Here is a 26,402-nt window from a genome sequence, read left to right on the forward strand (position 1 = left end):
GTGTGGTGCAGTTCATAACGTCAGCAGCACTAGGGGATGGGAATGGGCACTGGTTTGAAGGGGCCAGATGTGAATGGAACTGTTTTTGTCACACCAAAACACAAAGAGGTCTCCCAACACCCCAAACATTCTCTCCTCCATCTAAAACTCAAGTTTCATCCATTATACCACTGAGCTAATTAAGCCCCTGAGGCTGGGCAGTGCTTTTAGTGGATTGTTTCTAGTTTTGATAACATGGAGAAGGAAAAAAAAGACTCTTCAGTTTGAAAATGGACCTTTGTTCGAAGCTAATTTCAGAGAAAAAAAATCAAGTCTGTTTTGGTCCACTCTAATGGAAAGACAGAAAAAAGTCCATAAAATCATATTCAAGTTGTGATGAAGAGACACTAGCACAGGATTTTCAGATGCTGTAAGGCTACCTCTAGTTGTGTTTGTAGTGGACACAGTCCGTCTCTCTTGGAAGTTAATCCTCTGACTCGTCTGAGGCGAAACGAAACATATTATGGCATATGGAAAAAACAATCTTGACAAATTCCATGGCAAGGTCACGGTGAAAACTTATTTCAGCAAGAAAGTTGGCTTGCTGGCAGCAATGCCTGGCAGTAACAAGAAGCAAGCGGTGAAGAACATGGGTTTGGTCTCAGCTAGACCTGTGTTTCCACCACAGCTTTACTATTTATATCCTTGGGAAAACTGTATAACCTCACAGCCTCAGTTTCCAAATCTACATCCTTGGGATAATAAGAACACCCTTAACCTTTTAGGCTGTTATGAAAATTATACAAGGTAACACATGTGAAGGACATGGTAAAAGCGCTCAAAAAATGCAAGAATTCATTTTTAAAAATAATAGTCATTGATCATATTGTGTCTATCTCTTTCCTTCTGATGTGACAAGAAATATACCACTGATTTCTCAGTTTCTCATTGACAGTCTTCCTCTGTCAGTGAAGACAAATTATATAGTTGATCTGTCTACTTCTCAGTAAAACAGAATTTTGAAAAAAGTCAAAGTTAAGTTGCTGTCATTTGTTATTGGCTTGGGTCCCAAATTTCTTCTCAAGGACAGTCTGGGACCTGGCATTCATCCTTTTGAGTGGATCTAGTGGGGGAAGCATTTATAAACAAAGTCATGTTAGCTCTGAAAGGGATTTTAGAAATCATCTATTATAACTCCATCTTGAAGAAACTGAGACCCAGAAAGTTGAAATGTATGAATTCTTCTAAGGCCGTGCGGGGTGTATGTAGCAGCCCAGGACAGCTGTGTTCAGGCAAAAGAAAACCTGAATCACCAGGACTACTTGATATGAAGGGTCAGGCTGCCTTTCTCTGCAGAGGAGCCGCTGCTATTTAAGTTTGCTCAGAAAACAAAACAAAACAAATTTTTTTTAATGTTAAAATTTTTTTTTTAATGCAGACGAGCAGTTGCTATTTAACTTTGCTCGGAAAACAAAACAATTCCTTTAATATGAAATAAATAATTAGCTTCTTTCTTTTTTTTTTTTGTCATTACGCGGGCCTCTTCACTGTTGTGGCCTCTCCCGCTGCGGAGCACAGGTTCTGGACTCGCAGGCTCAGCGGCCATAACTCACGGGCCCAGCCACTCCGCGGCACGTGGGATCCTCCCGGACCGGGGCACGAACCCGTGTCCCCTGCATTGACAGGCGGGCTCTCAACCACTGCACCACCAGGGAAGCCCAATTTGCTTATTTCTTAATCGCAAATGAGAATTCAACTATTTATACCAAATCACTTTCCTTTTCCAAAGGAGAAGAGGAAAGAGAAATTAACATTTATCAAACACCTATATGGTAATTTCTGCATAGTCTCATTTAATTCTCATAACAACCCTATAGGATAGTACATTATCTTTCTTTGTAACAGATAAAGAAGTTGAGGCCCAGAAAAGTTAAGTAGCTTGCTCCCAGCTAGTTAGGAAGTGGTAAAATGGGCATTTGGAGCCTGGTGTGACTCAAATATTCAGGTTCGTTTCAAAATGACTTAGTGTCTTCAAAAACCCTTACCTGTGTTATTCTTCTTAACAGCAATTAACACCACCTGATGTTATATTATGTATTGATCTGAGCATTTATTATCTGTTTCCACCATTAGAACCTAAGTTCTATGAGGGTAGGGTCTTTCAACAGCCCCAAAGTCTAAAATAGAGCCTGGCACATAGTAAGTGCTCAAGAAATATGTGTCACATGAATGGATGGATGAATGAATGAATTAGTTATTAATGACTTGATAAGGGGACACAATAGAAAATTAAATAGATAAAAGTAAATAGTACATAACTCTGGCAATAAGAAAGAATTTGTACATAATAAATTAATAGTTTTTCTAGGTGAACTTACACTTCTATATAACTTTACTCTCTTTGAGAAAATATACACTTAACTGCCTTAAAAAGGATAGTTTATAGATTCCTGGTTATAGCTGGAAATGTTGGTAATTATTATTAGGAGAGCCTCAAATAGGACTAAGATTATCCAGAAAAGCATTTATTTTTAAAAACTGAGGCCACAAGGAAATAGTATTAATAATAAGTAATTAATAAGTATTAATAATAACTAATTAATAGTATTAATTAATAGTATTTGTCCAAATCAGATTTACCTGCAGGTTCACTGACTCAACCATAATAATGACTTCGGTACAATCTTTCGAGGTTTTTTTAATGTTATCTATAAAAGACTGACCTTACCAGTTATACTTATTTGAAAACAAACCATCTTTCAATAACCTTCCACACAAATTAAGGCAAAGTTCAGGGATGCTATGTTTTTCAAATATTTTAAAACTTCATTTTAAAGACAGATGTCACACAAAATCTTCCAGAAGGACAACAATATAAAGGAAATATTTTTCTCTCTCTCTCTCTCTCTCTCTCTCTCTCTCTCTATATATATATATATATATATATATATACATATATATATATATATATATACAAAACGGATACCTGTGAGTCTGTGATTTGATTGCTAGCATTTATCCTAAGGAATAATTAAAGATGTAAGTAAGTTTGAATGCATAAATTTATTTAGTGAAGTGCTGTTTCTAGTGGTGAATAACTGGAAATAAATGTAGATCAAAAGAGAATTAGTTAAATAAATTATGGTGCTTCCCTGGTGGCGCAGTGGTTGAGAGTCCGCCTGCTGATGCAGGGGACACGGGATCGTGCCCCGGTCCGGGAAGATCCCACATGCCACGGAGCGGCTGGGCCCCTGATCCATGGCCGCTGGGCCTGCGCATCCGGAGCCTGTGCTCCGCAACGGGAGAGGCCACAACAGTGAGAGGCCCACGTACCGCAAAAAAAAAATAAATAAATAAATTATGAACTAGCCTCACAATGGAATGCTATGCATTCATTTAGAAGTGTAATGCAAAAATATTTAATGACACGAAAAGTTGTTCATTGTATATTTTTAAATAAAAAAGCAGTATATAAGCATGCTTCCAATTCCGTAAAAAAGATGCATGTATTTGTGTGTATCTGAAAACGATATATATCAAGCTATTAAAAGTGATTAACTTTAGATTAAAAAACTAGAAATAATTTTCATTTAAGAATTGTTTGCTATGTGCACTTCTGCTTTTTCCATAATTCACATATATAGCTTTTGTAATAAAAAGCCATTTTTCATTTTAGGAAAGGATAGGAAACATGTCTGTAGGTCTCCAGTCTCTAATTACAGTTGCTGCTCTTCAGGATGAATCACTTCTCCTCAGTGGTTCTGTTTTTTCAACATTTTATTTCTTTCCCATCTCTCATATAAACATTCCTGGTGATCACATGACATGCTTTACCTAAGTGACTCTACCAAATTCCCTCTATAGTCTTATACAACTTCCAAGAGTTTCTATAAAAAGTTACTTTTTGGGGAAAAAGTACATATATATGCACGTGTGTTTTAGGGGGGCAGGATATGTAAATGAGTTGAACCCTTATTTTATATTGTTGTGGCTGTTTTTAACATTTCTCCATCTCTCGTTTCCAGTGTATTTTACTTCGTCCATATGTGTTTTATTTTTCTTCTCTGAGACCCTGTGTGACCAAGTGTGAGACCCTGTGCCAGGTGTATAACATATGTCACCTCATCGACTGATCACAGAAACATGGCACCTATTCCCATTTTACAGATGTTTTATTAAAATGCGTGCAGTGCTCTCTGATTTATGTGGCATTTTCACAGATACTATTTCATTTGACCCTGTTGATGTTGATATTATTAATATTTCTGTCTTACAGATGAGAAAACTACGACTCGGGGAAGTTAAAGAACTTCTGAAAAATGCTCCTGTTGGGAATCAGTGGGGTTGGGACAGGAATCTGACTTGTTGGCCTCCTCCTATCCTGACTCAAAGGTTTAACCTGTTTTCTCTCTGTGGTGAGAGCTCTGTGGGTTGTTGTTATTATTATTACTGCAACTGTTAAACATGAAAAAGGAAGACTGATTTCACAGATTATTAAAACGATTAAAAGGCAAATAAACAGGAGAATTCAACCGACCCAAAGGGAACCAGTCACGAAAAGTAAAGTGACTCAGATTCTCATCAAAGTTCTCCCGTCACAGAGGGGAGACTGGACTATGACATTGTTACTCCTCAGTGGGAATGAAAAGTTTTAGAATGCTTCTTTCTCTAACATCCAAAACATCTTATTTCCTGTCAAATGAAATATTAATTCTAAGTTTATCACTCAAAAGCTTTAAAAATATCTTCATCTTGTGGTTTTTCCTAAAGTGTGTTAAAACTGATTGTTCTCAGGAAAAAAAAAAAAAGGCTGAGCAACTTGGCTCCTTGTCAATCTGCAGAGTTTCCAATAAGTGTTCAGCTGTACATAGCACTTCTGGTATCCTTGACTGCAATTAGATTAAAAATTTTTTTTAACTATCAGTCACCTGCCTTAAAAGGATAATTATGCCTTGTATTCTTATTATCTCCTCCTAGAATCTCAGATGCTTTCAGCATTTGCTTTTCATGTTTGCTTCCATTACAGCCTCCACTCTCTTACTGTTGTGACTGAGACCACGTGGCTTTTATCTATCCACCAAACACACAGGAAACCAGGCCTACACATACATTTATTGATATTTTGTTAATGGCTCCTCCTTTGTGATTGGGACCCTGTAACAGAGATGGCTAGTTGACCCCCCAAGATTCATGCTCCCCTTTTGCAGTGAAGATTTGTTGCTGGAAAGTAGCTGCTGGACAAGAACTATCTTCCCCAGCCTTCCTTGCACATCAATGGACTTGTAAGTAGTCCTTATCAATGGGATGTGAGTGGAAGTGATGTGTACCACTTTTGAGTTGAGGTATTTAAGAACTGGAGGCGCAATCTTTCACTCTGTTTCCCTCCTGCCCAACAATGTTATCAGAAAAACCTGAAAGTTTTTCTGATGGCAGAGCCATAAGGTGGAAGCAGCCTAGGTCCCTGAGTCACTGCTTGGAGGAGAGCCACCTGACCTGCATCAGACTGTGACATGAATATGAAATAAGATTTTGTTGGGTTAATCCACTGAGATCTTGGGATTATTTGTTACAACAGCTAATTTAATACTAGACCTACAAACCTGGATATCCCTCCTCATTAGGCCAGGGTCCTGGAATTAGATGAGCTTGAATCTGCTACAAGTATTAACGGGATGGAAGCACCATGTTGCCACAATGGAAGTTCTGTCACTAGTTTGTCCCCAGAGCAACTGTTGGGAGCAATGGCAAAGACCATTAAGTTGCCTATCAATAGACATTATCCCCTTCCTTGTAACTCAAGCCTAGTTTTGTTGGAGGTGGCAATGTGCTGGGCTAATAAAAACTACATTTGCCAACCTCTCTTATAGGTAGAGTAACAGATCTGATCAATGAAGTATATAGCAAATGTCACTGTGGGTGTTTCTGGGAAAGTTCCTGAAAAGAGAGCAAAGTTAGCTGACATGCCTCTTTGGCCTTTCCTCTTCTTCCTGTCTTCAATATTCTTTCAATGCGTAGAATTTCAAGAGCCATCTTCTGTCCGTGAGGATGACAGCCACACACTAAAGATGGTGGAACACAAAGACACAAGGAACCTGGGTCTCCAGTGGTATTTTGGACTATCACACCAAGCCTAGACTGCCAACCACTGGAATTCTTCCTACTCAAGAAGAATAAGTAAACCCCTGATTTATTTAAGCCGCTGTTTAGTGGGATTGCCTGTTCCTTGCAGCAACTAAAAGCAATCCTAACTCATAGAAGGGTGAACCTTCTAAGACAGAGCACTGCACATACCTTCCTAACAGGCTGATCTCTCTGCTTCTCTGCACCATTCTTTTCTTCTACTCTCATTAATTCTTCCCAGCCCAGAACATACACTGGACCAGAGCAGTCATTGAATTTCTAAGCCCATTTGGTAACTCTTGAGGATAAAGAGCTCACTGGCCCTTTTCCTAGTCATTTAATTTAGCCTCAAATCCTGCTCCTTTGAATGACACATAGCAATTTTCAAGCACCTTCTTTCTTTGATATCCTCAAACTGCTGCTTCATCTCTGGACTAGAGAGCTCTGCAATCTGGGCTCCATCAACATAGTTATGGGATTAAGAGAAACCCAAGAAGTTATTGTTTATTCACTTGCCTCCAGGCAGGACTGTGATTAGCTCTTCTGGATATATAGCTGTCTTCCATGGGCCAAAAAAGTCTCTCACAAAGCATGACTCATTGGTAACTTTGAAGGAATTGATTTAATCTGTTCTCAGTTTCTCTTCCCAGTGAAATGGGTATTGTGATCTGAACAGAGAATGACAAGACCTTTGGCTTAAATATGTGCAGTTTGAAATGGGATATGATCACTTTTTGTGTTGGGGGCTGTAATAGATTAAAATGGACAAATATTTTGCAGCTCCTCCCATCAAGAGACTTAGTCTACTGCCCTATCCCTTGAAGCTGGGTTGCCTTGTGACTTGCTTTGACCAAGGAATGTGGTGTAAGTAATGTTGTAGGAGCTCTAGACTAAGCCTCAAGGAGCCTTGCAGCTTCCACCTTCATCCTCTTAGAATGTCCTCTCTACCATGTAAGGAATATGGAGACGGCTTCTGAAGGAAAAGAGACCATGTGCAGAGAGACAGCCAGCCCCGCAGGGCCCTGGACTTGTGAGTAACGCCATCTTAGATGCTCCAGCTTCAGTCCAGCCGCCAGGGAATTGCAGCCACATGATGCCCACAGCAGGACCAGCAGAACCAAACTGCTGATCCCAATCCAAACTGCCAACCCACAGAATCATGAGAAACACTAAACTGCTGTTGTTGTAAGTGAATAAACTTTGAGGTACTCTATTTGTTTCCTAGGGATGCCATAACAAATTGTCATGAGCCTGGTGGCCTAAAACAACAGAAATTTATTCTCACGCTGTTCTGGAAGCCAGAGGTCCAAAATCAAGGTGTCAGCAGGACCTGCTCCCTCTAAAGGCTCTAGGGAAGAATCTTTCCTTGCCTCTTCTAGCTTCTGGTGGTTGCTGGCAGACCTTGGTGTTCCTTGGCTTGTGGTGACATAACTCCAATCTCTGCATGTCTTCACATGGCCTCCTCTCTGTGTGGCTCTGTGTCTCTTCTCATAAGGACACCAGTGATTGGATTTAGGGTCCACCCTAATCCAGTGTGACCTCATCTTAACTTCATTACATCTGCAAAAACCTTATTTCCAAAATAAGATGACGTTCACAAAGACTTAGGAATCTTTTAGGGGGGACACAACTCAATGCACAACAGGTGGTTTGTTTAACATGTAGCTAATATTGGCACTCTTTCCTATAACTTTTGTACTTCAAACATATGAAGATAAATGTAAAGAAAATAAAACAGAAAGGATAACCATGTTCTTAAAGATAATATATGACAGTGCCACTGAGTTTCAAAATCTCCCAGGAAGAAAATATCTAAGTTGACTATTTTAATTACTGTTAGTGCCAAGCAAAATTTATGATATATTAGACAGTATCAGGTATTTTAAATATCTTTAGTCACATGTAAGACTTATTTGATAGGGGAAAAAAAAAACTGCATGCTTTCTCTCCAAGATGAAAGAATCCTCTGTTAGCATTGCGTGTGATATTTGTGTGAAAGTCAAAGCCTTGTTAGAGCCTCTGGTTACCGCTGCCCCACTTCTCCTCTGCCTGATCCAAACTTTTGAAAGGAGTGGTCTCTACCAGCTTCCTCCATTTCCTCTGCATTGACTCCCTTCATAACCTGTGAAATCTGACTTCCTTCCCCACAGCTCCACTAAAACTGCTGTCTCAGAGGTTCACACTGATCACCATCAAGTCAAATCTGATGCCTCTTTCTTTGTCCTCATAATTTTGCATCTGACCTGTTTAACTGCCCTGTTACCTCCCTTTTCTGATACCACCCCAGTCTGCCACATCTTAGTCAAATTCTTCCCCCTCTCTGTATAGCTCATCTCTTGCACCAACTAGCAGTGACCCTCGAGGCCCATTCCTTTTCTCTTCCCAGTCTATGTCCCTACTTAGAAAATGTGTCCATTCTTCACTCCCAGCCCCATCTTATCGATGACTTCCAAATCAATATTTTCCATCCTGACCTATCATTCAAGCCGCAAGCTTGTATCTCAAACTGCCCATTAGAAATGTTGTATATTTTATGCTCATCTGTACTAGTCAGGGTAGGCTTGGTTTTGCTGTGATAACAAATAATCCAAAAATCTTAGTGGCTTATAAAAACAAAGACTTCCAGAGAGCAATTGTGGCTCTGCTCTAACTGTCTCTACTCTAGGACACAGGTTGACAGATCAGCCTCTGTCTGGAACATTGCTGATTGTGTAGAATAGGAAGCAATGATACGACAAAGGGCAGGCCAGCTCCGAAAGCGCACCTCAAAGTGACCACATCACTTTCAACAAGGTGAAAAGTAAATTCCTCTGACAGGGAGGGAGAGAAAATATGTGGAAATGTGAAATCTACTATATTCTCTTAAACAAAACTCTACAAGAGAAGTACAAAATCATCCTCCTTAAACCAACTCAAGGTCTTAATTTTCATAATTTCTCATTGGCATCCTCTTTATCCAGTTTCCCCAGGATGAAAATCTTAGTGTTACCTCTTTTATAAACTTTAGTTTTCCCAATTACAAAAACACTCTTTGAAGAAAACTTGTCAAATATACATGCACACATGTCTCATACAAGGAAACAAAAATCACCAATAATCCTAACACCCAGGTGTTATCCAACACTTATTGCATGTTAGCACATGTCCTTCTGGTCACCTCCCTATCACATGTATCAATCTATTTAATCTCTGTAGGGAGACACACACATATTTACTTTTCCATAAAAAAGATATCATACTCTACATATAGCTTTGTGGCTGTTAAAAAACTTACCAAGATAACTCTAATATTTTCTTTCTCCCCATTATTTTAAAATATCCTTTATATGGTAATGATGTGCAAATTTAAATATCAGCTTTGACCTCTCCCCTGAGCCCCAGATTCCCGAATAAAACTACGTAGTAGGTAATTCCAGTTGAATTTCTAATATGCATCTTAGTATGTCCAATTAAAATCTTGATTCAGCTTGAAAGCCTATTCTTCACCCAGTCTTTTTTATCTGTTAAAAGCATCAACATCCACACATAACTCTAACCTGAGAGACATTTTGATTCCTCTTTTTCTCTCATTGTCCTCCATGCCACATCTAATCCATCAACCCAATTTCCAAAATACATCTCAGAGCTGACGGCTTCTCTCCCTCTATTCTCAGCTCTCCAGTCCTGCCACCATCACCTTTCCCCTGGACCCTGTACTAGCTCTCACCTCGCCTTGCTTCTGCTCTTTTCTTCTCCATTGGGGAGCCAGAGTGATCTTGTAAACACAGAGGTCAGTCACATCGTGCCTCCGCTCCCAAAACCTTCCCAGTGCACTTGGAATAACATTTGAACATCTTCCTCGGCTTCTAAGGACTTTTTTTTTTTTTTTTCTTTTTTTTTTTTTTTTTTGCTGTATGCGGGCCTCTCACCGCTGTGGCGTCTCCCGTTGCGGAGCACAGGCTCCGGACGCGCAGGCTCAGTGGCCATGGCTCACGGGCTCAGCCGCTCCGCGGCACGCGGGATCCTCCAGGACCGGGGCACGAACCCGCGTCCCCCGCATTGGCAGGCGGACTCCCAACCACTGCGCCACCAGGGAAACCCCTAAGGGCTTTTTATGATTTCGTTTCTGCCTACTTTTCTCTTCATCTCTACCACTCCCCCCCGCCCCACTCACTCCATCCAGACACACTGGCTCTCGTTTCTTCCAACACATCAGCCTTACTTTTGCCCTGGGTATGGCACTTGCTAACTAACTCCCCTGCCTGGTCCTGGCCGGAGCTCATCTCCTTAGGGATGCCTTCCTTGACCATTCCATCTTAAGGTATCCACACACCTGACATGGCCCTTTTTACGTCCTCTAAATACAGATCACCGTATTTTACCTGATATTTCCTTTTCATTTCCTGGTTTATTTCTTTATTGTCTTCCCCTTGGAAAAATGACTTCTTTCAGGACAAGAACCTTGTCTGCTTATTCACTGCTCTATCCTCACCTCTTAGAACACACACTGCCAGGCACATAGTCGACTACAATCAATATTCATGAAATGAGCCAATGAATATTTAGTTGTTTGTCAAATCCAGCTGATTCCCCTTGAAGTATCTGTTGACGTAGACCCTTTTCTTTCTATGCTGATTACGCCAGCCTAATCCCAGACATCACCTCACATCGGAATGACTGCAACTGCCTCCTTACCCCTCTCATGGAGCCCCTTCCAACCCATTCTTCATACTATACCAGTTTCATCTGTCAATCACCTCCCTGTCCTTCAGGCCTGGCTGAAGCCTCACCCCCTCACCCTCTAGGGCTGCTACTCCTTCCTTCCCCTCTGAGTTATGTCAACATTTCATTCCTGCCCTTAACCCTCACCTGGCCGGCCATGCAACCAAACACCATCTCTTGTGTTCACTTATGTGAATCTGCTCACTCCAGCTGAATTCTGGGGGCATAAACTTGTTGTTTTGGGAGTTTGGGGTTTTTTTGTTTGTTTGTTTCTCATAATGCCTAGAGAAAATCATAGGCAATCAAAAAATTCATGTGAGTTGAATGAAATTATTGGGTAGAGAACAAGATACAACAGGCAAATTGGAGACATATACACACTACTATATATAAAATAGATAACTAATAATAACCTATTGCAGAACATAGGGAACTCTACTCAATACTCTGTAACAGCCTATATGGGAAAAAATCCAAAAAAGGGCGGATATATGTATATGTATAACTGATTCACTTTGCTGTACAGCAGAAACTAACACAACATTGTAAATCAACTATATTCTAATAAAGATTAATTTTTAAAAATAGGCAAATTGGATCCCCCTTCTAAAGGGATACTGTGAGAACACGTAGTGATTTAGAATGAAAGAGTAAAATACCAGTAGGTAAAGCAAACTAGAGGCAATCTTGTTCCCATAGAGAACAGATGGCCAGCATTGCCTTGAAACAACATTTATGGTAAATAGCAGGATAAAGCGCATTTTTAGTGGACTTTGAACCCAAGTTTTTCTACTAGCAAAAGGGAAAGGGGATGGTCATTCTGGTGTAAATTACTGCATGAGGCCTAGCACCCCTTAGGCAACTCTAGTTTGCCTCCCTAACAACCCAGGGCCTCAGGTGGGTAACTTCTTGATGACACCCCAAGTTCTCTTGAGTGTTCAGAGTACACAGCAGAGAACTGACTACTGAGAACTCAAACAGTTCCAACAAAGAAGATGTCTGCTGTGTGCTGAGTATTGCCCTGTGAAGAAACAAGGCAAAGCAGAGATTTGGGGAAAAGCATTTCTATCCACGGCCATTCTTCCCAGTTTGTCTAATTTGAGGTATGGTACAATAGAGGAACTACATCTCCCTGATCAAACAGGGGAGAATCAGCCCAACCATTCAGTTTTACCAAGCCCCAAGTATCCCCATAAGGATTTTACGTTCGGTAGTGTATATATTGCACAACTATTTTAATTCCTAAAGAATGACTTCAGAGGTCATACAGGGATCTGGGAGAGAAGCTGAATAGGAAGAGGTAAGACACATTGAAGAGAAGGGGTCAAGATTTCTAATAAAGTTTTAAAAGAATGATAAAACCAGGCGGGGGTGTGAATGTGAGGGAGTGAGAACTTGTAGGGCCACTGGCAGGAGTGTAAATAGGTATAACTTTTCTGGGAAACAACTTGGCCATGTGTAGCAAAAGCTTTAAAAATGTTTCTTTCCTTTAAGCAAGCAATTTCACTTCTAGAAATTTTAAGGGAGTATTTGCACTAACACATAAAGATATATGCATAGGGCTTCCCTGGTGGCGCAGTGGTTGAGAGTCCGCCTGCCGATGCAGGGGATACGGGTTCGTGCCCCGGTCCGGGAAGATCCCACGTGCTGCGGAGCAGCTGGGCCCGTGAGCCATGGCCGCTGGGCCTGCGCATCCGGAGCCTGTGCTCCGCAACGGGAGAGGCCACAGCAGTGAGAGGCCCGCATACCACAAAAAAAAAAAAAAGATATATGCATAAAACTGTTCATCAAGCTCTGTACATTATAAAAAATTAGAAACTATCTTAAGGTCCAATCATAGAGAATTAATTCAATAAATCACTGTATATCTAATCAACACAATTTTATACAGCCTATGTAAATTATAATGTAGCTCTACGTGGATGAACATGGAGAGTTCATATTTTTAAATTTTAAAAATACAGCATAAAACATGTGCAATGTGATCTCATTTTTCTAAAAATGGCAAGATGTACATCCAAATATTAAGAGCTATAACTTACGGGTAATAGAAATTTTTGCTTGTTGTACTTTCTTACTTTTAATGATGAACATGGATGAAAGAATAGAATGTGGATGAAACACTGGTTCTGCCATTGCCATTTCTGCTTTTCTAATCCTGCATCTGATCTAAACACAGTGGGACATAATATAATGGTCTTATACCCTAGGCCAACTTTGCCAATTTGTTTGATTTCACTGCACCCTGCATACAGATGCCTTCCTATATACTTTCAGAGATATCATTCTGTTTTTATTCTGCATATCCCCAAGTTGTTAATATAGCAAACTATACTACTAAAGTGCAAACTGTAGAAGCACAGGGACCACACTTAACCACAACTGCATAAACTCTGTTGTAATTTCCTAGAGCGTAGAGAACATTTATAGCTGCTGATTGGTAATAAATTAAACTGAACATTCGTGGGAAAACGAATAACACATTCCTTTGGCTTTAGCCACTGATTATTGATCAAAACATGAATAAGCACCTGGTGTTCACCACTGAAAAGAACTAAGCACTCTTTTTTCTTAGTTTCCTCCAGCAAGAAGTCTGAATAGTCACATCCCTGTCTGTTACAGAGGATGGAAGGTTGAGGTGTTTTTAACATCATCTCATTCCATCACTAGCTCTGTGTGGGGAGTGGAGATGTGACACTTGGTCCCCTGAGCTCTTCCTCTCTCCCTAGTTAACCACATGACATAATTATATTTTCTTTGCCATGCAGAAGTGAACACTGACTTTACACATACATGTGAATTGTCAGAGCTCAAAGAACTCCAATTGAAAAGCTCACCCTGGCAGAAGGTCCTTTCAATTGTACTAGATGCCTGAAGTTCAAGTGGAGCTTTTCCAAGAATCTAAAAATAAAATGATTCTGAATATGAAAGACCAAAATTCTGAGTTCAATTGCCTGAAGCCTCTTCTCGTGGTTTTTGGTCTAGAACACGTCCAACAAATGAAGCAATTTCTGAAAGCAACCACACCCTGCTCTGCCATCACTACGAAAGAATAGCACTCTTTCACTGCAGACGTGCATTTAGACACATGAATACATATATTTTCTGCTTGCATCATTTTTGAGACAAAACTAGCAAACACTTCTCAGGAACAGCTCAGTGCCTTCTTCTTGTTCTGGTCTTTATGCCGAAAATTATTGGGATTCTTTTTTTGTTGAAGTATACTTGATTTACAATGTCATGTTATGATCTCATTACATTGTCAATGTCAATGTCACTTTGTACAGCAAAGTGATTCAGTTTTATATATATGTGTGTGTGTGTGTATATGTATATATATATGTGTATATATATATAGATATATATACTTTTTCAGATTCTTTTCCTTTGTAGGTTATTACAAAAAATGGAGTATAGTTCCCTGTGCTATACAGTAGGTCCTTGTCAGTTACCTACTTTGTATATAGTAGTGTGTATATGTTAATCCCAACCCCCTAAATTATCCCTCCCCACCTTTCCCCTTTGGTAACCATAAGTTTATTTTCTATGTCTGTGGGTCTGTCTCTGTTTTGCACACAAGTTCATTTGTATCTTTTTTTCTAAGACTATTGGGATTGTTCTTAAATGCAATGTCTTCTTGGACCCTTGTTTTTTATCTTACACAAAATCACTCTCTAATGATAATTATTATGCATCACGTTTTGTTCCTTTTCTACAATGATGAAATGAAGGTATGTAAAGTTCTCAACACAATACTAGGCAGATAGGAAGTAGTCAATAAATATTACTTGTTTTATTATTATTTTAAAATAAAATTGGACTTCCCTGGTGGTCCAGTGGTTAAGACTCCATGCTTCCACTGCAGGGGATGCAGGTTCCATCCCTGGTCAGGGAACTAAGATCCCACATGCTACTCAGTGCAGAAAATTTTTTTTTTAAATAAATAAATATAATAAAACTGAGACAGTAGCATGGTGTATAGTGGTTTAGGGAGAGGATTCTGGAGCAAGGCTGCCTCCATTTGAATTCCAGCTCTGGCCTTAGCTGTTTGTGACTTTGGATAATTTTCTTAAGTCCTTGGTGCCCAGTTTTTCCATCTGTAAAATGGAGATAGTAATTGTTCCTACATCACAGGGGTGAATGAGTTATGATATGCATAGACCCATACCCACCATACAGTAAGAATTATACAAACATAAGTCATTATTATTTACCCCCTATCAATCCTTAATGTCCAGAGGATCATTAATATTTTTTCTACATTGTGCATTTTTCCTCTCTTTACCCAAAGTCCTTACTTTACTTTAATATTTTATCTAGTTCTATATCCTATGTTTGAAAGAAACTAAGATTTTGTTTAATGAATTTTCAGAATAGTAATAATAATTTTTATAACCCATGAAAGCCCAAAATGCTACTAAGGAAGAAAGGTAGTTGATAAGACTTGGTGCTCATACAAGGAATGTATTATGGCACTTAATGCAGCAGTTCTTGAATTCCCCGATGCAAACATAATTATGAACTGCTTAATTCAGATGTAGTCTTTCCTTTGTGCACAGGAAGTTAGTGACAATTAAACTGAAGCGAAGACAAATATCTAACACTTATAAGAAATTAAACTTTACTCTTCCAGCTTAGAAAAATTTAGTGGTAGATCTTTTCTCTTGTATCTCTCCAAGCCGTGGGTTCTAGAGAGATGTTCAACTGTAACACATCATACGATCACATCATACAATTACACTTGGTGCTCAAAATGAAACAAAAAAAATCCCATGATGATTTCCAACACATGGAAATTTAGGCTTCATAAGAATATGAAAAAGCCAGGGCAATCATGGGAGAATGGGCACTGGTGGGCATTCCCAGGTTCCTCCTTCACTTTGGTCCTGCCCCTAGGCTGGGCAATGCCACTTGCAGGAAGCCAAAGAATCTGGGAACAATGAGAAACATTCTTTTCCTACTGTGAGGTAGTCTGCTCACTCTTTCTTTAGACTGGTGTGGGCAGAACTCAGCTTTTTACAAGTAAAATTTTTACTATATCAGATATGAGTATTTCCTTTATAGGAAGCACATTGATTTAACCCCACAAACATTTTTTAATGATAGTTTGTATCATTCAGGGCAGAAAGGTGAAAAAATATGAACCCATGCTGAATGTACTGATGGCCATATTTCAACATTGCCTTACTTTTGTAAGTTGATCTATTTAAAAAAAAAGAATAGTACATATGCATATGCAAGGGAAAATATTTTCTTTTCCAACTTCAAAATTGCAAAACATCACACTTAGTTTGTTTACATGTTAAACATTGATCAGAACAATTTGCAATGCTGCTGCTGAAATGATGTTTTCTTTTTAATTAATTACTTACTTGCTTTTAAAGGAAATTCTTAAGAAATGTGGATCAAAATAGCACATGCCCAATTAAGAACACAGTCTTTGGAGCAGTTTGTAATCCCAGCTCTGCCTCTGATGTTTGCATGGCCTTGAACAAATTACATGGCCTGTGCAACTACATCTCCAAGCTTCATTTTCTTCTTCTGTATGAGACGTCAGGTGAGTCTCATAGGGTTTTTGTAAGAATCTAACAACCTAATCTGTTAAGCACATAACACAGTGTCTGGGATATAGTAAATGATCAATAAATGGCGCATTTTAATATTATGTTAATACTAGGTATGCCCTTATTAATCCATTCCTTTGAACAATAATTTCTGCCAAGCTCCTCTGCATAACTCTCTACCCAGTACAAAAAATGCTTCCAAAGGGAAAATAGAACCCCCTAAACAGGAATATCCAATCCTTATTTTTGCCTGAGGATTAGGGAACCTTTTAAATTTTATTTAACTTGAGTGGGGCCTTTCTAGGTCAGATTGCATCATGCATTCTGTTCCACTGGGTTTGTCTGGTATCCTCAGTACAGAGATGGAAGACATATGAGCAGGAACATCAACCCCAAGGGGGGGCTCCAACCTGCTAGACTGTGAAGAGGTTTCAGCCATGGGGAATTAGAAGCCCGGAATAATAAGGTGGTAAGGTCTTGCAGAGGGCATACTGAGCTTTATGTTCCCAGCCCAAACTGGTCTCTGCACAGGAAGTTCTCCAGCTTCAGCTTTCCTTCCTGCCCTTCTTTCTTAGAATCTTCAAGTTGGTGGCAATGGAGATGATGACCACAATGATGAAGCAGATAGTAATGTGGATGAAGCCAGCTAGCATTTATTTAACATTTATTCTGAGCCAGGCACTATAAGCACTTTGTACATATTATTTCACTTAATCCTCTCAACAGTCATACAAGGTAGGTATTGATACGATGAATATCCCCATTCAACATATAAAAACTCAAAGTTTAGAGAGGTTAAATAGCATGCCCAGCATCACACAGTTAGTGTGGTACAGAGAGCCAGTGGGTAAGCAGATGTGATTCCAGCCAGGGCCTTTATTCTTTTTTTTTTTAGAATCTTTGTTTCTCTTTCAGTTTTGATTATCTTGTTTCGTTGGATTAATAGACTAGTATTTGTCATGGTTACACAGGTGTTATTGGTTATTTAAATTAATTTTTAATTAATTTAAGTATAGTTGCTTTACAATGTTGTGTTAGTTTCCACTGTACAGCAAAATGAATCAGCCATACATATATATATATGCCCTCCCTTTTGGACTTCCTTCCCATCCAGGTCACCACAGAGCATTGAGTAGAGTTCCCTGTGCTATACAGTATGTTCTCATTAGTTATCTATTTTAAACATAGTATCAACAGCGTATATGTGTCAATCCCAATCTCCCAATTCTCCTCCCACCCTCCCACTTACCCCTCGGTATCCATACATTTGTTCCCTACGTGTCTCTATTTCTGCTTTGCAAATAGGATCATCTATACCATTTTAAGTAAGTCAGAAAGAGCCTTTATTCTGAACCCCCAGGCTACACCCACCCCACTGCTGCTTTCAAGACTGCCTTATAGGGATTAGTGCAGGTCCTACTACTCTCCTCAGATTAATTCCACCCAACCCCAAGTCTGTAACATATTTCTGTCAAGAGTCATACCACCTGACCTGAAATTCACAGAGACAGAAGAGCAGCAGCCATGACAAGTGGTACATCCATCAGGAACTTCAGTTTGATTTCCCTCAGCGCCCAAACGAACTGCCCCTCCTGCATGGCAACAGGCACGAAACCCGATGCAGAAAAAAATCCCCAGAGGGAAATCCCTGATATACTTTATATGCCTTTTGACTACTACCTTTCAGCCTCCAACATTAATACACAGTACACAATAATAATTAAACTCATTTTAAAGATGAAATAGTAAGATAAGAGAAATGGTTTGCTCACAGCTACGCAACAGGTGGAAATAAAATGGCCAGTAAAGCTCAATATGTCCTCTGCAAGACCTTACCACCTTATTATTCCGGGCTTCTAATTCCCTGTGGCTGAAACCTCTTCACAGTCTAGCTGCACAAAAACGGACTGCGGAACTAGCCTTTCACAGGCTCAGCTAAAAGAAGCCTAACTAATCCTAGAGCAATGAGGGCAGTAAAATAATAAGTTGACCCTTCAGGATGAATTTCATATTATCTTTTAACCAGTCTAGATTTCTCAGGACACGACAAAAATGTCTCCAACACTTGTCAGCAGTTTTCAGTGGAGGAAAAACTGCAGTTAAAGCACCTTTAGTGAGAGCTTTGAGCAGTAGATGTGCTTACATTTAGTTTGTGCAATATTGATTATGAATTGGATGGTGGGTTGGATCTATGTCCTTAGTTCTTTGCTGGAGTGCTAGAATGTAAAAATGTCAGGCACAGGCCATTCCTTTTTGTTTATTTAAACGGAGAATTTTAAAAATCACTTTTTCCACTTCATGGCTCCTTTGGACCAGAGAATAAAAATAGCGATGCCAGAAGGAGCCAAACATTTTTCTGGAAAAATAAAACGAGAGGGGAAAGCGTCCTCCTCACAACAACCGAAGTCTTGAAGCAGCTGCCTCAAAGCAAAACTCTCCTCATTTCAACCACTTCTTCTCTCGCCCCTTCTCGGAGCAGCCTCAAAGCAAGGCGCAATTTATGAGAAACTCCGTGGCGTGCCCAGCACTGCTAACCGGGCGTCCTTCCCACTACCCGGGCCCGGCCACCTGTCAACCCCGAGGGCGGCGCGGGCGAGGCGGGGCTGGGGACGTGGCTCCGGGAAGAGGCACTGGTGACAGGACCATCAGGAGGACTGGGATTCTCGGGGAGGAGGTGGCTGAGCCCAGCCCTCGGGCCATCCCGCGCTCAACTGCCCCATCGCAGCCGCCTCGGGTCCCCGGGCCCCCCGCCGTGTCTCGGGCGCTCCCCGCCCCCCTCCCCGCAGACTCTCTGGGACTCTGGCGGCGGCAACCTCCACCCCCACCACTCGGAGCGGCCCAGGCGCCGCACTCCATCAGCTGGGGCGGTGCGGCCGCGAGTCCGCCGCGGGGCGCCTCTTACCTGTTGATTTTGAGCGCGAACGCACGGCGTTCTGCGCTCGGCAGCGTGGCCATGGCGCGCGCCGGCGGCTCGTCAACCTCTAGCGTCTCGGGAGACGCCCAGCGGGGGCCCGGCGCGCCTCAGGGCTGCAGCGGCACGTGCCGAGCGGGACGCGACCCTCATCTGTCAGTCGCAGCTGGAAACTTCCGCATTTCCACCTTCAGCGCTGAAATCACCCCGGGGGAGGGCCCAACCTCAGAGCTGCGGCGACCGGCCCTGCCAGCCGGCGCCCGGCCCGGCGCGCAGGGAGCGGCGCGAGAGGAGGGTGTGGACCCACCGCGGAATTGCCCTCCGGATGCTCGGACCGCCGGCGCGCTTCTTCCCCGGGCCCTGACCTCAGGCAGAAAGGAGCTCGGGCGGATGACCCGGCGACCACTGAGCGAGGCCGGAAACTCCATCTGCCCGAAGCTGCGAGGCTGCCAGGACCTGTGGGCAAGAGCTGGGAACGCGCGCCTTCCGCCCGCCCTGCACAGCTGGCGAGGTCGGGAAACCAACCCTGGAATTACTTGCCCTAGGCCTTGTTAAGTGTTCGCACCATGCCCTGGAGCAGGCAGCTAAAATTTAACAAGAAGAAGAAAAAAAAAAACGTTGGTGGAAACTTCAGGAGACATACCAACTTTCGCAAACAGTATGTCCGTCATCCTTATTGGGGTGACTTTAAATAAATACAACGAGTCCATGCAAGGATTAGACAATTTTTTAAAACCTGGAGATAAATGCTTTTCTCTGGACAAACAGTGCACAGCACTTTCCTGTGATTCAAGCATATGCTGCAACCCTGTTTATTTCAGCTTCAGACCGAGAAGTGTACGAAGAAGTCCAGCCCCAAACTCAAGAAAAAAATCAGAAAAGTCCCATTGCTCTCACTGGAGTGGAAAAGTCTGTGTTTACCGACTTGCTCTAAGTTTTACCCTGCTAGAGCACCCCGTATGTAATGCCTCTGTTTGTCAACTGACCCTTAAAAAAAATACAAAATCGAGATACGTTTGGTTCAAAGCTGCACTACTGTCCAGTAGGTAGCCACTACCCACATGTGACTATGGACCACTTGAAATGATAGTCTGAATTGAGATGTGCTGTGTAAAATATGCACCGAACTTTGAACACAGTGCAGAAAAAATGATGCAAAATAGCCTGTCAATGATTTTTTATGTTGATCATGTTAAAACGATACTTTGCATACGTTAGGTAAATATTAAAATGAATTTCACCTGTTTGTTTTTCCTCTTCAGAATGTGGCTCTCATTAAAGAAGATTTAAAATTACAAATGTAGCTCACATTATCTTCCTGTTAGGTAGTGCTGGTTCAATAGAACCTAGTTTGTGACCTAATATTAAAGTGCCTGAGAACTGAATTCTGCCTCTTGCCCACTGCCTTTCTTTCTTTGGTTTCAGCTAGCTCAGGTAGTTTAGTAATTCTTCAGAGCTGGTTAGGTAACTCTCTTCCCCCTCCCCACTTCAAATATCAATGGCTTTAAGCATAGTATAAGACACAGGTCATAAGTGTAACATTACATAGAGTATGAAACGAGATCCAAAGAAAAGAAAACTTTTTGAAATGTGGAGTTTCTGACTTTCAAAACTCTCCCAGGTATGTTTACCACACTGGAATTTATAAGCAAAGAGTTACATAGAAAAATATTAAGAGAAAAATTCAATAATAACAATTCAATACTTCTTCAAACTGGGAACAAATAGATGATTTGTAGAAAATTGTTTTACACTAGAATCTTCAGTCTACCGTGTACTAAGTCAGCCTTTCGGTTGGGCTTCTCTTAGTTTCTGAATGATGGTGACATACACTTTCATACAGAGCAAAATATATTGTTGTCCACACAAACATAAATAAAATGTAATGAGAGTATCTCCAATTTTCAGAATTTGCAATTAAGGAAAACTTTTGTGTTGGGGGGGAGGGGGAAAGGAATCTTAAAATCTCCCGTCTTAGTCAGTTCATGCTGCATTCAACTCATTCACCTTAGCATTTGGTACCTAACTATGAAAGTAAGGCCAGCATCATTATCCTCCATCCCATCAATTCCTTAGTTAGAAATGACTTCAGATTTCCTTAATAGCCTTTCGGTAATTCACCATGAGTGTGTTATCCACTAAATTAGGCAAATGCCTATTTTAAAATATTCTATTTGCTCTTGGGTACAGTCACAGATCTCTGGCAAACTTCAAAAATAGCTAAGTGCCTTGTTTCATTTCTCACTCCCTCCTATTTCCCTCTAGGGCTTCTTTCCTAATTGCCACTCTGTCCAAAGCCCACTCTGGAAGGCTTCCTTCTTTCCACACCATGTGACGTCTCTAGGCCTTCCTCTTTCTCTGCATCTTTGTGTCATTTGATTTTGTTTCTCACCTTTATAAAATTCCTCCCTTCTGTGACAGACCTTATATCACTTATCCCAAATTCTCCTGTAGTTTTCTCCATATCTTCTTCTTACCTCCTCAGGAAGCCAATCTCTTTCTTTACATTGCATCTTATTTTTTACAACAGACAATTAAATAACACTAGGGCCTGTATCAAGCCCTTTTCAAATATTAATTAATTAATAACAACCCTTAAGTAATAACATTATCCTCTCTTTGCAGCTGGGGAAACCAAGGCTCAGAGAGGTTAAGTGACTGGCCCGAGATCACAGACTAGTACGGGGCATTTCCAATCCTCCAGATATTTCCACTTCAAACTCCACAAAAATAAAACTGAAACTCTCCATCTCCTCTACCCAGTTGTATAAGCTTGGTATCGCTCCATAATCACTCATTTCTGTTGGTGGCACTATTTCCCACTTGCCAGTTAAAAGCTTTGGAATCATTCAATGGAGGGGAAAGCAGGAAATCTGGGTTCTGGCTTCAGGTTTTCACTAACTATGTGATCCTGAGCGAGTCACACCCTGTTTGGACCACAGAATTCTCAGTCATAGAATGACCCCATCTGCTCTTCTCTTTATAATGTGTCAGCTCTGACTTCTTCCCTTCTTTACCCTTCAGATCTAATCGGCTAACAAGGCCTGTCATTTATTCTATATAAACATCACTCCTTTATAAATATCACTGTTCTCACTGCTTCCATTCTGACCCAGCCCTTATAAATTAATGTCTGGATGACAAAAATAAGATTTTAAATGGCTCCCTGCCTATAGCTTCTCCTTATTCCAATCCAATCTGACTCTACCACTGTATTAATTTTACTAAAATACTGTTTCGTCATGTTACTTCCCTGCTCAATTAACTTTAGTGGCTTCCTATAGCCTCTACGACCAAGTATGACCTTCTCCAACTGGCTTATAGTGGCTTCTCCATGTCATGTAACTAACTCTATCCCTTACCTCTTTGTTGAAGCAAGGGAGATCTTCAGCTAGAGAAATCTGTGTTCCTGCTGCCTGGGGCCTCCTTTGCTTATGTCATTCTTCCTGCCATCCTCACCAGACATTACATCCAGTCTCTCCCCATCCTTTAAAGTTTGAGTCGAGTTGTCAGTTTCCACCTCTACCTAAAGGAGTGTCTCATTCAGTCTGAGAGCACCCTTTGTTTAGTTAAATAGGTCGTTACCAGTAAACACAGCCTAGTGGAATGCAAGGTCCATAGGACTATAGAGAAAAGGGTGATATTTGTGCATTTCCTTCCTTATTTTGCAAGCCATTCAAGACCTCCATCAGCTTTCACTCAAATGTCACCTTCCATGACCATCTACTTAACATTGCAATGCCCCTTTCCCTAATCCTGACCCTCCCCAGCTCCTTTTCCAACTTTCATAGCAATAGCATAATTTTTCTCCATAGCACTTGTCACTATCTGACATAATACATATTTTATTTATTTGCAAGTTTTTATCGCTCATGCTTCTAGAATATAAGTTCCATGAGTGCAGGGATTTTTGTTTTCCTCCTTTCTCTATCTCTATTACCTAGAGTAATGCCTGGTACAAAGTAAGTGTTCAATAAGTTCTTGTTGAATAAATGAATGAAAAGCTGATTCGGTATTGAATACAAAGCAGACACTCAATAAATATTTGTTAAATTGAACTTGAATGGGAGTGGACAAGTTCATGTGTCTTTCAGAAGGAAGTTAGAGCCTTTTTTACTCTCTTGAGTTTTTCAGTTGTGCCTTTTTATGAATATCTTCCAGCTCTGTTTTGTATTTATGTCTTGGGGTGAGAAATCAAACTAGCATATAGATTATTACTAGCAAGTAGATCTCTTTATTATCATCTCGTAATTGAGGACAGATATAGAAAGATTTGTGTGCTAGTATTTAAGTCCAGCCATAGCTCAGATATTAGAATTTGGAGTTTCTAATTTTCTCCACTTCATTCCTCGTATTGTCACAAGAGATCTGTAAACATGAAAAGAATAAAACTAAGAAACTTCCCCTTAATATGTATATATTAGTCCCCCTTATTCATGGTTTCACTTTCCACGGTTTCAGTTACCCTCGGTCAACCACAGTCTGAAAATATGAAATGAAAAATTCAAGAAATAAACATAAGTTGTAAAATGCACACTGTTCTGAGGAACGTGATGAAATCTCTCTCTGTCCTGCTCCTTCCCACCACAGACATGAATCATCCCTTTGTCCACTGTATCTGCCCAGTAGTCAGTTATATATATACATATATATGTCCATCTTGGTTATATATGCAGTATCACAGTGCTTGTGTTCAAGCAATGTTTTTTACTTCATAATGGCCACAAAGTGTAAAAGTAGTGACCTGGAATCCAGATATGCCAAAGAGAAGCTGTAAAGTGCTCTTTTAAGGGAAAAGGTGAAAGTTCCTAAATTACTAAGGAAAGAAAAAATATCGTATGTTGAGTTTGCTAAGATCTATGGTAAGAATGAATCTTCTCTCCATGAAATGGTGAAGAAGGACAAAGAAATTCATACTAGTTTTGCTATCACACTTCAGACTGCAAAAGTTATGACCATGGTATGTGATATGTGCTTATTAATATAGAAAAGGTATTGAATTTGTGCAATAAGATATTTAGAGAGAGAGAGACTGCATTCACATAACTTATTACAGTATATTGTTATAATTGTTCTATTTTATTGTTAGTCATTGTTAATCTCTTACTGTGCCTAATTTATAAATTAAACTGTACCATAGGTATGTATGTTTAGGAAAAATAGTATGTATATGGTTCAATACTATCCACAGTTTCAGGCATCTGCTGAGGGTCTTGGAACATATCCCCTTTGGATAACGGGGTACTACTGTATACACACATATTATATACATGTATCTTATGTGGTCACTTTACTATGTATATTAGTATTTTAAATGTAGGAGTTAGGCCATATTCTAATGTACAATGCTATTTCATATTCAATAGGAATATTCATACTATAGCATTTTATACCTAGAAGGACCTTGGATTAATTCATGAATGAATGAATAAATTATCTCATTATCATTTATGTGCCTTCCATTAATTCCCCAAACGTTTACCAAGTGGTTCCCATATGTCAGGTTCTGAACTAAATGATACTAGGGGCAAAATCATTAACAACACTTCTTCCCTGACTTCCCAGAACTCAAGATCTAGGAACAAGATACACATTACCAAGGAAAGAAGAGACTTATTCCATGGGACAATGCAGGAATGTTTTCCTGCACAGAACTCCGTGCGAGTGAGGAAGCACAGACAGGAAATGATTTATTCTCATGGAGAGGGTGTTGGCGGAGAAATTGACGCTGAGGAAGAATGACTTTACTGACCCAGTGACATCGAAACTGGTCTTCAATGACAAGTAAGCATTCACCAAGCAGAGAAGAGTGCATTCAGTATATTCCAGGCAGAAGGGGCACTACATGCAAAGGCAGGGAGCCAGGAGACACCAGTGTCCATCCCAGGACTCAAAAGTATGATGGAGTCCAGGGGTGCAGAGAGAAGTGGTGAGAAATGAAGCTTGGAAGGTGGGCAGGACCTGAATGTGAAGGTCCGGTTAAAGAATTCAGACTTTATCCCAAAGGCTATGAAAACCACCAAAGAGGGACTGCTGTTTCTATAAAGGTCATTGCCACCTGGCAATCCATGATAAGGACTGTCCTGTAGAGTAACGACACAGGGTGGTAAGGATTATGTCTCCCAGATCTGGCATTGCCATCCCCATCGTCCTCAACCCGAGCACACATACGCTGGACACTAATGAAGAAATAAATTGTTCTTTACAGCAGGATTTAGGCAATTTTCCCAAAGTCCTATTACATGGAGGGAGGGAGGATTTATGGGGGACAGAAAGTCAGGTGCTCCTCCTCTGGTCTGGTTACCTCTGCCCCTCATTGGGGTGCCCCACGTGAATATGGTCACTGCTTCTTTATTTATCCACTTTCCCATCAATCTACCATCTTCTCCCTAAAGAATCAGTTACCCATGCCTTGGTTTGTTGTTATGTCTGGGCAGTTTCCCAGGCATCCACTAAATGTTGCCCTTTCTCCTTCCCCTAGTTTCCACTGTCCCTGCAGGGGGAAAAGTTGGGTTCTGATTCACGCCTGGGGGGATTTAGTGGTGGGCTTCTGTTCTAGGCGGCAGCTGACATTTTTCACGTGTAAAATGTGGTTAATAGCGGTACCAATTCCAGCATTGTTACAAAGATTAAATAATGTAAAACTCTCATAGTAAGTGACTTATAATTATTCCCATGATTATCACTATTTGAAATGTCTACAGAAGCAAATTACTAAAAGTCTAAATAAAAGTAGTTTAATCTTTAAGTTTATTACCCTAGTAAACTGGAGGAAGGAACCAGGTCAGCAACTCAACAACACCATCAAGCGCCCAGGTTCTTTCCATCCCTCCACTCTGCCATACTCAGTCCATTGGTCATGCTGGTTATCTCTCTTATGACCTCATGGCTACAAGCAGGACTTGTAGCCATGAGGTCAGGACTCCGATCAGCCACAGCACACACCAGCACCCCCAAGAAGAGAGAAAGAAAGAGGCTAAGCCTTTCTCCATGAGACACTCTGCCTTTCCCAGAAGTCCTCCAGGAAACCTGCCATGAGAACTCACTAGCCAGAGATGGGTCAGATGCTGCTCCTTGGCTGCATGGGAAGCGGGGAAAGAGTATCTAGAAACAGAAGTGGGTCATTA

At 40.7% G+C, this 26,402-nt stretch overlaps 1 protein-coding gene across 3 annotated transcripts in view; it reads right to left on the reverse strand.

Annotated features, from left to right (window-relative positions):
• Window positions 1-19,548, reverse strand: part of DOCK8 (dedicator of cytokinesis 8) — a 225,745-nt gene extending 206,197 nt beyond the window's left edge. For all 3 annotated transcript variants that reach the window (XM_059073322.2, XM_067039548.1, XM_067039549.1), the window contains exon 1: window positions 19,267-19,548. In XM_059073322.2, the coding sequence (XP_058929305.1) occupies window positions 19,267-19,319 (53 nt within the window). In that variant the 5' untranslated portion in view covers window positions 19,320-19,548. The remainder of the gene's footprint in view (window positions 1-19,266) is intronic.
• Window positions 19,549-26,402: the final 6,854 nt, after the last annotated feature.

The sequence above is a fragment of the Kogia breviceps genome, chromosome 8, assembly GCF_026419965.1.
Source record: "Kogia breviceps isolate mKogBre1 chromosome 8, mKogBre1 haplotype 1, whole genome shotgun sequence".
NCBI classification, from domain to species: domain Eukaryota; kingdom Metazoa; phylum Chordata; class Mammalia; order Artiodactyla; family Physeteridae; genus Kogia; species Kogia breviceps.